This window comes from Culex pipiens, chromosome 3 (genome assembly GCF_016801865.2).
Source record: "Culex pipiens pallens isolate TS chromosome 3, TS_CPP_V2, whole genome shotgun sequence".
Classification (NCBI taxonomy): domain Eukaryota; kingdom Metazoa; phylum Arthropoda; class Insecta; order Diptera; family Culicidae; genus Culex; species Culex pipiens.
Window position 1 is genome coordinate 85,201,908 of NC_068939.1, and position 17,621 is coordinate 85,219,528.

A 17,621-nucleotide genomic window follows, 5' to 3' on the forward strand; every position below is an offset into this window, starting at 1 on the left:
CATTTTGAAATGTGAATAACTCGAAAAGGTGGTGAAGTTTTACCTCGCTCTTAGAAGCATCTGAAAGTACACATTTTAGAGTACATTTGCTGAAAATACCTCGGGGGTATTTTTTGTTTAACTTATTTAATCTCAATTTGAAAATGAGCATTTTTAAATCGTTTTTTGCCCATAACTTTTGATAGAATTGATCAAAATTCATTTTTCAAGAATAAAAATGTTCATTTTGACAAGCTCTCGAATTGTTTAGAAGGGCTCAAAAATGTACAAAATGATCTAGTGGTTGTAAAAGAAGAAACAAGTTTTGGCTGAAATATTTCAGGAATAAATTTAATTATTTTGTTGATTAATATGTATTGATAAATATGTATGATTCAACCATCAATTCATATGATTTGAATTGTTGTTACACAATTGAAAGATTTCTGAACGGATTCTTTTTGGAGTTACAGTAGTTGTTCGGTAACTGGACGTTGTTTAACTGGGTCATTTTTTAACTGGGCGCTCGATTACTTGGCTGTAGCTCAGTTAAAAGCAGACAAACGTCAAAAAACCAAAACAAACCAAAATGACCGAGGGGTTATGGATGCAAAAATCATATTCAATAAATAAAAAAAAACTTTTTTCGAGCTTTTGTAAATTTCAAGTTACAATTAAAGAAATGTGAAAAGTAAGCATTGTAAATAAATTTGAGTAATTTTTATTTTTATATTTCATCTGGAAAATATTATGCATCGGTGGTCCCCTCGTTATTTTTTGTTCAGCCCAGTAAACGAGCAACATTCGGTGACTGGGCTACGTTCTCAGCCAGGGATGCCAGATACACAGATTTGCCTGTGTTTCACAGACTTTTGAGCTTGTGTCAGACATTTTTTGATGTGCACAGACTTTTAGAAAACTTCATTAAATTATTTTTTTGTAATCTTTTCTGTCGAAACTTATTTCGTTAGTCTTCAAATGCTTAAAAACGCAATTTATGATGGATTTCAATGACTGTGAATTGATATCTTTGAATTTTAGACAAATGCACAGACATACACAGACTTTTTTACAGACATTTTAAAAAAACAAGTGGCATCCCTGTTCTCAGCCCAGTTACCGAACAACTACTGTATTTATAGAACTAATAAACTGCATTTTTCATATCACTTAGGGTGTATGCATTTATTGCGGATCAAATGCACCAGGAATATTGTAAAGTGGTTAAACACAATCAAAATACAGATGTTTGAAGTTGTTTTTCCAGCTTTTTGAAAAAAAAAGCTGTTAAAAACGGATAATATTAATCATTTCATCGTATCGTAAACTCTATCTTCGAGTATATCATCAGCTTATTTTGTGTCATGGTAACACATTTTGAATCAGGGTTATTTTTCTCTTTCCAGATCGACAAGGAAGGCGAAAACAAAGTGTCCGTACAGGACATCCTCCTGGAGCTGCGGCGGTACCGCATGGGACTGATACAGACCTTTGATCAGCTGTACTTCTCATATCAGGCCATCATCGAGGGAATGAAGCGCATGAACAACTCGGTAAGATTGTCTTTGTCAGTTTTCGTCCCCAAAACATCAACTTGCAATCGTTCTTTCTTCCCGCGCAGTCTTTCGAGGACTTTGAAGAGCTAACCGAGGTGGTCCCAGCCGGCAGCCAGGACCAGGACGCTGACACCGACGACACCCCACCGCCTCTGCCCCCGCCGCGGACACAGTCCCTCACGGTCTCCCAGAAGCCGCTGCCCATGATACCGACCAGTGAAAGCGTCCACGAGGACTTTATCGCCGGCAAGGTGAGCCGGGACGAGCTCAACAATCGGTTGAACCTGGAGAAGAGCAAGCAATACGAGATCAGCAGCAGTAAAGACCGACCTCTGCCGCCCCTGCCGGCGTCGGCCGCACTCGACAAACTGCACGAGGCGTCCAACAGCTCGGACAACGACAGCGGCGGTGGCCATTCCGGCAGCAGCAGCGAAGTGGACGAGCTGATCGAGGAAAATGACAGCGATGAAAACGACGTCGACGATGACGATGAGGACGAAGAAGACAACAGTGATAACATCGAAAGTTCCGTGCTGGACGATACAACGATAACGAGCTCGCCGACGTCAACGCTGACGACCACGACGACGGCGGCCAACAGCAACACGTCGACGCTGGAGTCGAACAAGGGCGCCAGAGAAGACGAGCATCAGCACTCGCGGGTGGCGGCGTCATCGTTCGATGCGAACGCGACACTGCCGCCGCTGCCGAACGGTGTCGACAGCAACAGCAATAGTGCGGGCGAGGATGGAACGGTGTCCAGCCCGGAGAGGGAACTGTGAGTATTGCTTTTATTTTTGTTATACTAGCCTACTCTTAGCATTAAACCTCTAGAACCCATTAGGGTGTAATATAAAAATCGATTTTCCAGCACAGCTATTTTTCAGTTTCTTTTGGGTATCTAAACAACCCCCTAAGTTTGAGAACGATTGGTTCAGTCTTCATTCTGCCCAAAGCGATGCAATTTCCCATAGGTAAAATCATAGGAAAAATCTTAACCGCTTAACTAATCGTTCCCAAACTGTAGGGGGTTGTTAAGGACCTCAAAAGGAACTGAAAAAGATGCTGTGCTCACTAAATTTGGACCACTTTATTTTTTTCCGTGCAACCATATTACCTACACCCTAAGTGCATCTCCAGCGCTGGGTGCAAACATCGAAGCAAAGCTAATTTGCACCCGACGTCAACCCCATTCTTCGGGATTTCACTTTGCTACCCGGTATTCAGCCTGTTTGCTACCGCATCAAATGGAATTATGCACGGAAAAATCGAATCAAGCACGGAAATTTTTTTGAAAACTTTCAAAAATTTCAAAAATCTCAAAAATTTCAAAAATTTCAAAAATTTCAAAAATTTCAAAAATTTCAAAAATTTCAAAAATTTCAAAAATTTCAAAAATTTCAAAAATTTCAAAAATTTCAAAAATTTCAAAAATAAAAATTTCAAAAATTTTTAAAATTTCAAAAATTTCAAAAATTTTAAAAATTTCAAATTGAATTTTTGAATTTTTGAATTTTTGAATTTTTGAATTTTTGAATTTTTGAATTTTTGAATTTTTGAATTTTTGAATTTTTGAATTTTTGAATTTTTAAATTTTTGAATTTTTAAATTTTTGAATTTTTGAATTTTTGAATTTTTGAATTTTTGAATTTTGGAATTTTGGAATTTTTGAATTTTTGAATTTTTGAATTTTTGAATTTTTGAATTTTTGAATTTTTGAATTTTTGAATTTTTGAATTTTTGAATTTTTGAATTTTTTAATTTTTGAATTTTTGAATTTTTGAATTTTTGAATTTTTGAATTTTTGAATTTTTGAATTTTTGAATTTTTGAATTTTTGAATTTCTGAATTTTTGAATTTTTGAATTTTTGAATTTTTGAATTTTTGAATTTTTGAATTTTTGAATTATCAAATTTTTTAATTTTTGAATTTTTGAATTTTTGAATTTTTGAATTTTTGACTTTTGAATTTTTGAATTTTTGAATTTTTAAATTTTTGAATTTTCGAATCACCCACAAGAGCAAAAATCTCAGAAACACGCATTCAAAACTTTGCCCCCGGCTTGACGGTACTTGTCGGGTATCAGAAAATGAGTACCCGACAGGTACCGACACATATTTTTCTTCTACAGATGAACTTGAGATCAAATTTGATACCTGCTTTGCTACGCGCGGTGGGAGACTCGGGGGCAAACTCGAGAGCAAATTTGGTGGGAATCAAATCGGGTAGCAAATGGTTTAACTTTCGACATTTTCGAAAAATGAAATTCTTTCGAATTTTCAATAGGATTAAAAAGTTTAATAAACTTTTAGCATTTCTAGGCATGAATCAACACATAATTATTGATTTTGAAGGTAAACGAGAGCAAAAAATGATAAAAACCCATATTTGCCCCCCGCGGTGGGCTTGTTTCGGTGGCAAATTTGCTACCCTAGCGGTGGGGATGACGGAGTTTTTTCAAATTGGCAAATTTGATCTCGGTATTCATGAGCCGGGTGCAAATTTGATTTACACCCCAGCGCTGGAGATGCCCTAAGGGCCCGGGATGGACAATATCGTCAAAATGTAATAAGAAAAGCAACTGTTTTTTTGCCTGTGTAAAGCGCAATAACTATCCGATTATACTTTTTCTTGGAACTTAAATTTTCATTAAATTTGGAAAAACATATTTTAAGATTTTTTACTAAAAAGTTATTAGCCTACGAAAATTACCGTTTCCGTAACTGCGCACTGTAAAAAAGTACAAAAACTGCAGGCTCAAAATCGAAAGAAACGGATTATTTTGTTCATGTAAAACAGGGGTGACCAAAGTATGGCCCGCGAGGTGATTTTTTATGGCCCGCGGACCCATTTTGAATAATCATATAAAATGGCCCGTTGACCATTCGTAAAGTAAGTTATGATTTTTCAAAACGAATGTTAATTTTAAACTTTTTCACGATATTGTTTTGCTAATTCAGATTTCGTTCCCCATTTTACGACACAAATATTTGGTTCAAAAAGCTTTCAAATTAATGTGAGTGAAACAAGTAAATACAGTCATCCCACATATTCGGAACACCCACAAATTCGGAACACTTATGTGATAATTTGTCAATAGCATACCAAATGCACCTTTTTTTTTTTTTTTTTTTTGCAGGCCAAGAGTGAATGATACTGATATGATGCCTCTTCAGTTGACGCTCAGGCGAGGAACATCCTGGAAGGAGCGTCACTGACTACGCCCGTAGTCCTGTTAGATCATTCTTGATCAGAACAGTATAGCTCTGGTTCCTTGCAAGTGTCCTATTTTCTTACCTCCACGTTGGCTTGGTTTTCATGATGACCTAGCTGGTGGCCTGTGGAAACGGATCGTAAACCTTTGACCAGCGAGGGTCAGAGTCGAGACGGCTAGAAGAAAGGGGCGCGTCAATGTGGGAAAGGGAAGTAATTTGTGATTGTAGACGGTATTGTTTTGATTCGCAGTATGTTGAGTCAACTGCTGTGGATGTACCTGAGCATCGCACAACGGGGTTTCTCTTCTTTCCATTTCAGCTAACAGCTATCTTCTGTTTATTTTGTTTCACTGATTTTCTAAAACGGCTTCTGTTTACTATCCTCCATTTGATTTCGATTTTACTTATTTGATTCTCTTATTTCTCAACGCTTTTCCACTCTATTTTAATAATTGATGCTGCTGTAACAAACTGTCTGCTTTCCCTTAATTTGGCAGCGATGTCAATTTTGTTTATCATGTGCCTTTTCTTTATTTATCTATTTGAATAATTTCTCATCTTCCCTGAAAATTGCCCTCAATACAATCTAAGCTTGTTTGTTACCTCTATTTATTAACTATTGTTAATTTCTTTATCTACTTCATAAATTACTATCTTTCTTTTACTATTGATTCTTTACATAGTATATTTCCTTCACTGTCCATTGTTTTGAAACTTCACCTTTTTCTTAAGCAAGTGAGGTTCGAGCCCTTACTCAATTTAGGATAGACACAAATATTACTATTGTACTTTTGAAAAACTTTTCTTAAATGCTTAGGACCAAAATATTGTAACAAAACACCGCGACAAAAGAAATAGCAACAAATAAACACGACTCAACATTAGGGAAGATTTCAGGAGAAAACAATACACAGTAAATAACAATTAGTTTTTGAATTCAAACTAAAATAAAACAGTTTTTGCTTTAAAGAAAGTTGATAGGCACACTATAAATGGCTAGGCGCTTATACTTACATCAAACCCTACGTAATGTACCACCCCCGGCCGAGTTAAAATGCGTAACCGGAAAAGAAGGTGTGCATGCCTGGCACGAACACTCAAAGCGTGTTCTAGCGTGTTGCTCGTACTGACTCAGAGCAAGGGTGAGATGTAGGTGTAAGGGCAGTGCGTGTTCGTCGGGAACCTAGTGCATAAGATCGGTCAAGGCCCGTTCTTACACTGAAAATTGCGAATTGCGAATTGCGAAGCATACCAAATGCACCTTTTCTGCCGACCCTACTATTTTTATGACCTTTATTTGGACATTCTCTTGCTATTTCACTAGTAAAAGTTGTACTTTTTGAGCAAAAAACTTCATTTCAAGACTATTTTATCTCGAGCCGCAAAACACTGCCTCCAAATTGCCTGTTCCTGAACACCTGAATTCAACTGATATTTTCACAAAAAAAGTTATCAGACCATGGATAAAACATCACTAAGCTTAAGTTTCACTGGTTGCAGTGTGTGAAGTCATTATTTTATTTCAAATATGTACTCCTGGAGAGATCCAAAGTTGTTTACATCCGTAAGAAAAAAGTGTTCCGAATTTGTGGATTTCAAGGGTCAAAGTTTTTCTTCAATAACATGATATAAAAGTTAAAATTTCCAGTTGTCCGATACAGCATTCGAAAGATCGCAAGAAAAGCTTTCAAATGAAGGTAAAGCAAGTCATTAAGTTCAATTATCGATTTGCTATGATTTTTTGAAAATTGGCCGATCTATATACTGTTCGAATATGAGGGAATTTTATTTAATTTTTGAAGTTTATTATCGCAAAAAAAATTCGCCATATTTTTTGTTTTCGTCAAATCTTATTTTTTTTTTTTGAAAACTTATGATTGAATCCAGGGTGGCCACACAAGTCGGGAAATCGGGAAAGTCGGGAAAAAGTCGGGAATTCGCCAAAATCCGCCAAAAAATCGGTAAAAAGGTCGGGAATTTTGAATTTTAGTCAAAAAGTCGGGAATTCTAAGCATACTTGTTTGAAACTTATTTTTTAGCTCTCGAATAATTTTGTACAATTTTCAAATTGAATTCACTCAATTCTACTTTAGTAACTTACTTTAAATTTAAGGTTCTATTCACTATTTTAATATATTTGAGTATGGAAAAGCTGTATAAGAAATTCAATATCTTAATGAATATTGGATGCCTTTGACACAGATTTTCATTGTATTTTCTATGAATCAAATGATCTCTTTTAATTTTTGTTTATCAAACAAGAGGTAAAGTTAATGAAAAACTAATACAAAAATAGAGCCTAATGGCCAGCTTAGAGTTATGATTCTATTTAATTTTGTCATATAGATTGAATATTTGAAAATGCAGGCCAAGGGTGCATGATACTGATGATACTCGTCGGTTGACACACCTAGGCGAGGAACATCCCGGAAGGAGCCCAACTACATCCGTAGTGCTGTTTGGACAAAACAGCATGGCTCTGGTTCCTTGCAAGTGTCCTATTTTCTTACCTCCACGTTGGCTTGGTTTAGTCATCATGATGACAAGGTGTAACCTAGCTGGTGGCCTGTGGAAACGACTCGAAAACCTTTGACCAGCGAGGGTCAGAGTAGAGACGGCTAAAAGAAAGGGGCGCGACAATGTGGGAAAGGGAAGTAATTTGTGATTGTAGACGGTATTGTTTTGATTCGCAGTATGTTGAGTCAACTGCTGTGGATGTACCTGAGCATCGCAGAACGGGGTTTCTCTTCTTTCCATTTCAGCTACCACCTATCTTCTGTTTATTTTGTTTTCACTGATTTTCTAAAACGGCTTCTGTTTACTATCCTCCATTTGATTTCGATTTTACTCATTTGATTTTCTTATTTCTCAACGCTTTTCCACTCTATTTTACCAATTGATGCTGTTGTAACAAACTGTCTGCTTTCCCTTAATTTGGCAGCGATGTCAATTTTTTATCATGTGCCTTTTCACCCTGAATACAATCTAAGCTTGTTTGTTACCTCTATTTATTAACCATTGTTAATTTCTTTATCTACTTCATAAATTACTATCTTTCTTTTACTATTGATTCTTTACATAGTACATTTCCTTCACTGTCCATTGTTTTGAAACTTCACCTTTTTCTTAAAGCAAGTGAGGTTCGAGCCCTTACTCAATTTATGGAATGATTAAAGGATTAACACAAATATTACTCTTGTACTTTTGAAAAACTTTTCTAAAATGCTTAGGACCAAAATATTGTAACAAAACACCGCGACAAAAGAAATAGCAACAGATAAACACGACTCAACAATAGGGAAGATTCAGGAGAAAACAATGAATAACAATTAGTTTTTGAATTTAAACCAAAAATAAAACAGTTTTTGCTTAAATGAAAGTTGATAGGCACACTATAAATGGTTAGGGGCTTATACTTACATCAAACCCTACGTAATGTACCACCCCCGGCCGAGTTAAAATGCGTAACCGGAAAAGAAGGTGTGCATGCCTGGCACGAACACTCAAAGCGTGTTCTAGCGTGTTGCTCGTACTGACTCAGAGCAAGGGTGAGATGTAGGTGTAAGGGCAGTGCGTGTTCGTCGGGAACCTAGTGCATAAGATCGGTCAAGGCCCGTTCTTACACTGAAAATTGCGAATTGCGAATAGATTGAATATTTGAAAACAGATTCCAACTTGAGTTTGGCTATGGTTTTTTTTGGTAAATATCAAGGGGCAAAAAAAATCAAAGAACTTCAAAATATCAATGGAAATTTAAGTGCAAAAACCTGAAATCAATTCAAAATGCGTTTAAATCATTTTTAGCATGTTTGAGTTAACTAAAAAATATTTTGAATTTTAGAAAATTTTCGATCGCAACAGGTTTTATTTTGTTTAAATTTTTGTTTTTGTCTTACATTTTACATTTTTTGAAAACCTATTATTGCAAAACAACTAAACTAGTGTAAAATGCATTTTAAAATACTTTTTTTCATTTAAATGTTGAGACTATGGCTTGTTATTTCAAATTTTCAAATTCAATTTTTTTGCCCCCTCCTTGAACTTGGCCAGAGCAGAGGGACAAAAACTTACAAAATATGTGCATCGGCCTTAACAAAATTCATTAAGTAATTTTAAATAGGGTTTTTTTCCAAATGTTGCCCTTGAACATTTTATGGGTATGGGTAATTTACCTCTTAGGGTGGATTTTCATGGATTTTTCGATGACCGACATCGAAAGCGGCTTTCGATGCTCGTGGTCAAATTTGGTCGAAAACTCATATTTTTCGACCAAGTTAAGTGGTAAAATAGTTTAGATTGATTGTTCATGGCAGTACGAACAATAAAAACAAATAATAATTGCTGGAAAGCCCCGAAAATGTGATTTTCCGACTTTTGATTTTCGATGCACGAGCATCGTAAGATGACCGACATCGAAAGCATAGTCACTACCATGCTTTGCTAAAATGTCAGTGCATCGTAGTTCGATGCCTGTCCTGTCAGCCATATTGCTGCCGCTACACCATGACACAAACCAAATAACGCTGTGAAATATTTCCGTGAATATTTCAAGCAGGCAAGCGTTTCAAGCGTTTTGTGGCAAACACATGAGATTTTTCCGATGCCAAAATGGCAACAATGGAATCGGCTGATGTGGATGTCGACAAAGTTTTGAAAATAGGCGATAGGCTACCTCAAATTATTTTAAAGTGGGTTTTTACGTTTTCAAATAACAAGAAAGAATTTTGATTTTATTTCACAGCATGCAATGTATGTAATTCAAGGAAAATGTTGATTGCCAACCTATGATACGAGTGTTTCCCATAAACATAGAACATTTTTAAACAGTACGCTAGATCAAAGTGTGTACGGTTTACCATGCACGGAAAGTTGAAAACATGGAAAAAATTAGATTTTTTTTCATATTTATTTTTATGGAATAAATATTTAATAATTGCATCATAGTTCTGGCTGAAGGTTAGAAGGGTGGAAGAAATTAAGAAGAAAAGCAAGTAATGGAATGGAATTGATGTTATTTATGAAAGCAGGAATGTGTAGTCGTGATTGGAGTTATTGGAGTCGGGTGATTTTCGTAGACCCGGAGTTGTAGCTAAAACCGTCAAATTCTTAAAAACCGAAGTGGTAGTTGACATATTTTGGACAGGCCCCAAGCCAGGGCAGGTACATTCGGGTGGAAGCCCCATCCCCCCAACTCATTTTTGGAAGTCATATGAGAGAGAGAGAGAAAAAGAAGAAAACAAATTCTCTCATTTAGATTAAATTAAGAAACTACGAAAATAAGAAATTATGAAAAACACGAATAAAGAAGAAAAATAAAATAAAAAAGAAATAAAGAAATAAAGAAATAAAGAAATAAAGAAATAAAGAAATAAAGAAATAAAGAAATAAAGAAATAAAGAAATAAAGAAATAAAGAAATAAAGAAATAAAGAAATAAAGAAATAAAGAAATTAAGAAATTAAGAAATTAAGAAATTAAGAAATAAAGAAATAAAGAAATTAAGAAATTAAGAAATTAAGAAATTAAGAAATTAAGAAATTAAGAAATTAAGAAATTAAGAAATTAAGAAATTAAGAAATTAAGAAATTAAGAAATTAAGAAGTTAAGAAATTAAGAAATAAAGAAATAAAGAAATAAAGAAATAAAGAAATTAAGAAATTAAGAAATTAAGAAATTAAGAAATTAAGAAATTAAGAAATTAAGAAATTAAGAAATTAAGAAATTAAGAAATTAAGAAATTAAGAAATTAATAAATTAAGAAATTAAGAAATTAAGAAATAAAGAAATTAAGAAATTAAGAAATTAAGAAATTAAGAAATTAAGAAATTAAGAAATTAAGAAATTAAGAAATTAAGAAATTAAGAAATTAAGAAATTAAAAAATTAAGAAATTAAGAAATTAAGAAATTAAGAAATTAAGAAATTAAGAAATTAAGAAATTAAGAAATTAAGAAATTAAGAAATTAAGAAATTAAGAAATTAAGAAATTAAGAAATTAAGAAATTAAGAAATTAAGAAATTAAGAAATTAAGAAATTAAGAAATTAAGAAATTAAGAAATTAAGAAATTAGGAAATTAAGAAATTAAGAAATTAAGAAATTAAGAAATTAAGAAATTAAGAAATTTAGAAATTTAGAAATTTAGAAATTTAGAAATTTAGAAATTTAGAAATTCAGAAATTCAGAAATTCAGAAATTCAGAAATTCAAAAATTCAGAAATTCAGAAATTCAGAAATTAAGAAATTCCGAAATTAAGAAAGAATTTCAGAATTTCTCAATTTCTAAATTTCTTAATTTCTTATTTTCAGAATTTCTTAATTTCATAATTTAAGAAATTTAGAATTTCAGAATTTCAGGATTTCTGAATTTCTGAATTTCTGAATTTCTGAATTTCTGAATTTCTGAATTTCTGAATTTCTAAATTTCTGAATTTCTGAATTTCTGAATTTCTGAATTTCTGAATTTCTGAATTTCTGAATTTCTGAATTTCTGAATTTCTGAATTTCTGAATTTCAGAATTTCAGAATTTCAGAATTTCAGAATTTCTGAATTTCTGAATTTCTGAATTTCTGATTTTATGAATTTCTGAATTTCTGAATTTCTGAATTTCTGAATTTCTGAATTTCTGAATTTCTGAATTTTTTTGTTGTGCTCTTCTAAATGCTGCCAAACATTGTTAATATTAATATTATTTTACTCTATCCGGAAATAAATTTTGAATGGTTCTAAATTAAAAGTTCCCCTGCATTTGTCTAAAATTTTTATCTTTGGTTTTTCCGTGCACGTGTTGCTTTGTGTTGACGTTTCCCCAAGCGTTTCTCTCCCATTTTCTACCGTTCCTTCTTGAAACGCTTTCGGGAAAAATGGCGGTCTGCCCGTTATTTAGGTTTGAGTCATAGCTAAGTCATAACGCCATCCAAGAGCATCGTAAAAATTTCGATGCTCGTGCTTACGATGTCGTTGCATGATCCATGAAAATCCAGCCTTATAGATAAAGCTTGATTTTCAGTTTTCGGAACTTAAATGTCGAATAAAATCCAAAAATGAAAAAGTTTTTGACATTTTTAAAACATGAAGAAATGTTGAAATGGAAAATAAATTCCAAGAAATTTTTAAGTTATTGCTAAATTGTTTAATAAATTTGTCTCTTCAAAAATTTTGCTTGAAATAGGTGGGAAAACATAAAATCATCAAATTGAATTTTCATTAAAAAAAAAAAAACAGTTCAATACTGACCACTAAATAAATTAACATGGATTAAAAAAATCATTATCAAAAATTACCAAAATCAAAAGGGAACCAAACAAAAACATGTTTTTTGTGAAATCCCTGACATTTTTCTAAACCCTTTGAAAGAATAATAACAGCAATTTTGTTTTAATCGTTCTTTGATTTCAAATATTGATGAAGTTTAATAAAATAGGAACAAAATTTTAAATTTAGTAATTTTTATCTTTTTGTCATTTACAGTTGAAACGAAGTATCAAAAACTGTACTTTTGCTAATTTAAAAAAAATAACATGGAAGTTATAAGTATTGTTGCACTTTCGATTATTTTTCAAATACTAATTGTTTGTGTTTCTACTTTGAATCTTAATATTGAATTGCCATTTTTGAAGTCTTTATTTGTATTTGTTAATTAGTTTTTGTATTTACTAAAAATGCGTATAGTAGGTTTTTTTAATTCATTTAAATTTTTTTTTCGGTGGTTAATATAGACTTTTCATTTAGAAAGTTTTTTGTTTGAAATCATTCTTTAGATAAGAAATGCCTATTATTTGAGCTTTCTTTAAAAGTCTGGAAAATGTCGGGAAAAAGTCGGGAATTTGAAAATGGGATTTGAGTGGTCACCCTGCGATTGCAAAACAACTGAACTAGTGTAAAATGCATTTTAAAACACCTTTTCCATGGAAATGTTGAAACTATGGCTTGTTATTTTAATATTTATATTTATAAAAACCCGATTTAATCCCACCAAGGGTGAGAAAGAGCCTTTCTTACTAAAGAATATAACTTCTTTCAATTCACATCATCGACTTGATACAAAAAATCTTATGATGAAAGCAAGGTATTATTAATGATGTGTTTTCTAAAAGAAATTGAAAACGCAATTTTCATCAATAGAATATTTTTAATCGTACAAATTCTTAATCAAACAAGCGTTTATGACAAACGCTAGCATAGCTAGCTTCCAATGCGCAAGTGACGACACACACCGCGGTTTTGGTTTTCTAGTTTTGGTACGAGCCCAAAAACCGAACAAAGCAGGCGCAAAGCAAAACCGAGTTAACCGTACAGTGGGAAGCTTGCCATTCAGCGTCTACGAAAGTGAGAGAGTCAGAGATAGCTATTTTTACAATCGCACCACTACACACTCAACCGCGAGAACCTTAGGTAGATAGCCATTGGCGTTGCGAACATTGAAAACTTTGAAAACGATATAAAGCTTCGAAGCTTAGAAAGCTCTTATTGGAATCCAATGAACTCTGTTAAATACACATACGAAATCACGACCAAATGAAGCCTACTTAAAGGCGATTTTAGGAGCACACGGGAAACAAATTGTTTGTAGCCGGATGAATGTCCTATGTCAAAAAAGTTTTTGCAGAAACATTGGACAGTTATGCAAAAACGGACAGAGCAAAAGAAACCGAAAAGCTACGATATCTTACATGTTGAAGGAAACATCGGTAGACAAGCTACTACAAACGAGTATAAGTCGAGCCGAAACATATGCGCCAGCATTCTCGCGCCAGTATTCGAAGCTCAACTTGACAACTTGGTGACGAAGCGTCGAAAATCGATGCAGTGTGATTTTGTAGCGATTTTTCGGATTAAAATTCATGCTGAATCGACATATTTACGAAGCTGGAAATGACGTCCTGGCTTAAAGTAAAACCTATACCTTTCTTTAGTAAGAAAGGCAAAAAGTAAATCGTTCTAAAAATTGATCGGGGTTGCCGATCGATGTCAAATTTGTTTCAGATGCTCACTCATGGTCTGTACTATGAATGTAGGAAGAAATTTGGATAAAATCAGAAATGAAAAATGTTGGCGAATGTCACCAGGTGGGCTTTTACCTTTTTTTAGGGATTTTTTTTCTTATAGTAGGTTAAACAAAAAAGGCTCTAACTCCAGAACCATATTATGAATCTGGATGAAAATTTGGGAGGTTGTAGAGCTCGAAAAATGCATTTTTTGAGATAAATAAAAGAAATGAAAATGACAAATTTTGACCATATTTTCATTTGAAAACTGTGTATTTTGTTGAAAAGTCTGGCCGCATCCGAAAACAGATGGATAATTCGAAATTTGCGCGGCAACTCGCCCAGGTTCAGCACACTAGCTTTCATCTGCATTTAGAAGAATCGAAATCGGATTTATGGGAGCTGAGAACGGCGCGACACAAAATTTTGCAAAATTTTACCACATACGAACATTACTCGACCTCCACGGAATTTATTTTCTCAAAATTCGAGGGTTCGAGATAGACGAGTTCTGTTAAGGTGAATCGATAGAGCGTCGAAAATCGATGCAGTGTGATTTTTTAGCGATTTTTCGGATTAAAATTCATGCTGAATCGACATATTTACGAAGCTGGAAATGACGTCCAGCCTTAAAGTAAAACCTATACCTTTCTTTAGTAAGAAAGGCAAAAAAATGATTAAGAATCAACTCTACTGGGTAAATTATAAATTTTCCAATATTTTCTATTGAAATTTTTAAATTTTTCTACTCTCCCTCGACCATGACATTCAACTTACTACCATTTTTCAAATACCTAAAAAAATGATACAAAACTGATGGAAAACTGTCATTTCCTGTTTTCTATTACTATTAAATAACGAAAATGTTCAAAAATTAGCTTTATTAATTAAATTGCCTAGAGCTTGGTGTGATAGATGTATTTTTTTTATATATTAACTAAAAATAATGTAATTTATCTTTTAAAAAAATCAATTTTGTACATTTGGCCCGCAGGCTCTTTTGAGCATCAAATTTGGTCCGGCATCTGAAAACTTTGAGCACTCTTGTTTTATGATATCAACAGCCGTACAAAATTTGAGCATGATATGAGAAAGCTGTTTCCGATTGCAGATTTATTTGTAGTGGAAAACCCATATCTAGAGCTTTTTTAAAGGTCCTATGAGCTATTGAGTTTCATATGTTTATAGGACCTATTAAAAAACCCCTAGATATTTACTCTAAAAGGTGCAGATAGTTATGATACAGACATGACCAAAATGTCAAAGACAAAATATCTGGATAATCTGTACATTGCATAGAAAATCATGAATTTCAATAAAACTCTCATGGTTCGGTTTATTTACACCTATCATATATCCTGATGGCTCTCGTTCATTCCTGGTTGTTGCCATTTCAAAATGTCAATTTTCATATCCGGCATCGAGATCAATAAATTTCGATACCCATATTGCCCAAACTCCTGATACTAATCTACTTTCTTTTCCCCGTTCCCTTTCTTCTTTCTTCCCCAGATCATCCCCGGCGGCCGAGCTGCGCCGCCGCAAGCGCCTCGAGCGCCAGTCCGCGATGGAGGACAAGATCCGCGAGATCAAGCGCAAGCAGCAGGAGGTCGAGGACAGCAAGTCGTCGTCGTCGCCGAAAAAGCGCAGGTTCATAATGCTCGCCGCCGGCGTCGGCTGCCTCATTGGCGTTCTCTGTGTGTATCTGTACGCGCGCGGCTTCTAAGGTTGCATTCGAGCGCGTGCATGTGTGTAGGCATCAAAAAGTGGCATCAATGTTGGGCCTGTTGTTGCATTTTTGAGAGTTGGTTAAACGATTTTATTCTATTTTATTTTCCAAGTTTGATTTTTTTTTCAATTCATTCCAAGCGGAAAGACTTGAATGAAGGGAAGTGCGAAGGAGAGGAAGGAGCAGGAAACTACCAAGCAACTAACCAACTGTCGACAGTGTGCACTTGGTGATCACTCACACACACACACGCACATTCACAATCAAACAATGAAAACACACTAACAAACCCATTTTTTGTGATAGGTTAATCCAGTGCATTTTGTTCCACCTTAATTGGGCGCGTAAGAGTGAAAGAGAAGAGAAATGTGCGCCGTGGGAAGGACAGGGAAGAGAGCTCTTGAAAGTTGAAAGTTTGATTTTTTATAAGCGAAAAATAGTTCCGTTTCGTGCAAAATATTAAAAAAAAGTCCCAAACGAAAGAAACACAATCATAAATGGTGAGAAAAAAGTGAGATAAAACAAGAAAGAGAGTATGTGTCATTGTTCTAAACAAGAGAATTGTTTTCTAGTAGAGAGAGAAAAAAAATAAGGTGAGAGAAAGTGAATGATGCAAGGAACATTTATTATCAACATACAAACAAAAACACACACACATTCAAACAAACACACGCAGTCTGTTGTTGTATATCGAGAGTATCGTCCATGTTTTAGAAGATAGAGTTTTACATTTTTTCTACCAATGGAATATTTGCTTATTTTTTAGAAGAAACAGAAAACCGCTAGCGGTAAATGAAGAGAATAAAAAATGAGATAAATAGAAAAAAAACTGTAAGCATTGTGAGTAAACGAAATTCTAATATTTTATTATCATTTTTATTATTCTAAACCAAGAAAAGAAAAAAACAAACAAACGACGAAGGACGTTTAGCGAGCACGTGTAGAGAGATTGTTTTTCTTTTTTCTATAAATGGGATGAAAAAGAAGTAAACGAGTTTAGTGCTACTGTGGAAGGCGAAATCGAAAAAAAAGAGCTGAACTTTATAACAATAACAAAAAAATGCATATTAAGAAGAACGTATATTAAAAGTAAACAAAAAAACACACACACACATTTGTATAGATGACTGTTTTAGAAAATTATGAAGATATAAAGCTGAAAATTGGTGAAAACTAAATTAACATTGTTTGTTTTATTTTAGAGCTTTGCGTCGTTTTTTTCGTTTTTCGTTTTCGTTTCGTTTCGTTTCTTTTTAGTGCCGCAGGCGAGACAGATCAGGATAAGGAAGAAGCAGGGGACACTCAAAGACACTCTCAGATCAGAAATCAAAACTTGCACAGAAATGAAAAAAGGTAGGCTTTTACACGCAAATGCGCGCACACACACACACACAGCTGCTAGTCGTTGATGTTGTTGTTGTTGATGTTTTCGATGTTGTTCTTTGAATAGTAGACACTGCGCTAAAAACACACACACACACAAAAATTTATATTTTTCTGGCCTCTTCCCTGTCCGAGAGCGTGGTGCGCGATCTTCGTGCGGTTTTATTCTGTGGTGAGAGAGTGTGAGTGAGGTGGGCGGAATGAAAGAGTGCGCGTGAACGAATGTGGTATTCAAAATTGAAGGAACTTTATGGTAGGGCTAGGGTGTAGGAAGACGGGATCGTTGCTGATTGGTTTGGAAGAAATTTCCGACTGATTGTGATAGGGTATTTTAACCATTAGTGGACCCCCTAGTAGAGCCGAAGCACATTTTTCACAAATTTTCAATATTTTAAGCACTTTTTCATAACCTTTTGTACAAAACAATTAAATCTGAAGTCTTTTGAACAATTTTGACTATTTGTTTCATCAGTTACTTGTTTTTTAGCAGAAAAATAGTCATTTGAAAAAATAATTTTTTTTGCCGGTTATGGACCCCCTTTTCCTATAGTGGACCCGGGTCCATAATCCGATTGTGGACCCGGGTCCACTATAGGCAAACTGTTATGTTTATACCAAATTTAACCGATATTTGATGTTTTGATGCATGGTGTAGGTCTAATGATAGATATACTGAATAAAAAATGGATTTTGCTCACTTTTCATCATAAACAAATATGTTTTGTTAACAAATTTGGCTTTAAACAACTAAAAACCTAACAGACATTTAAACAC

At 34.1% G+C, this 17,621-nt stretch overlaps 1 protein-coding gene across 2 annotated transcripts in view; it reads left to right on the forward strand.

Annotated features, from left to right (window-relative positions):
* Positions 1-17,621, forward strand: part of LOC120418653 (tyrosine-protein phosphatase non-receptor type 61F) — a 148,223-nt gene that overhangs the window by 120,949 nt on the left and 9,653 nt on the right. Inside the window, exons 5-7 of one of the 2 annotated variants that reach the window (XM_052711074.1) lie at positions 1,386-1,532; positions 1,601-2,313; positions 15,248-15,385. In XM_052711074.1, the coding sequence (XP_052567034.1) occupies positions 1,386-1,532; positions 1,601-2,313; positions 15,248-15,385 (998 nt within the window). Of the gene's footprint in view, positions 1-1,385; positions 1,533-1,600; positions 2,314-15,247; positions 16,647-17,621 lie in introns of those variants that run through there. The other variant, XM_052711073.1, reaches the window with a different exon arrangement.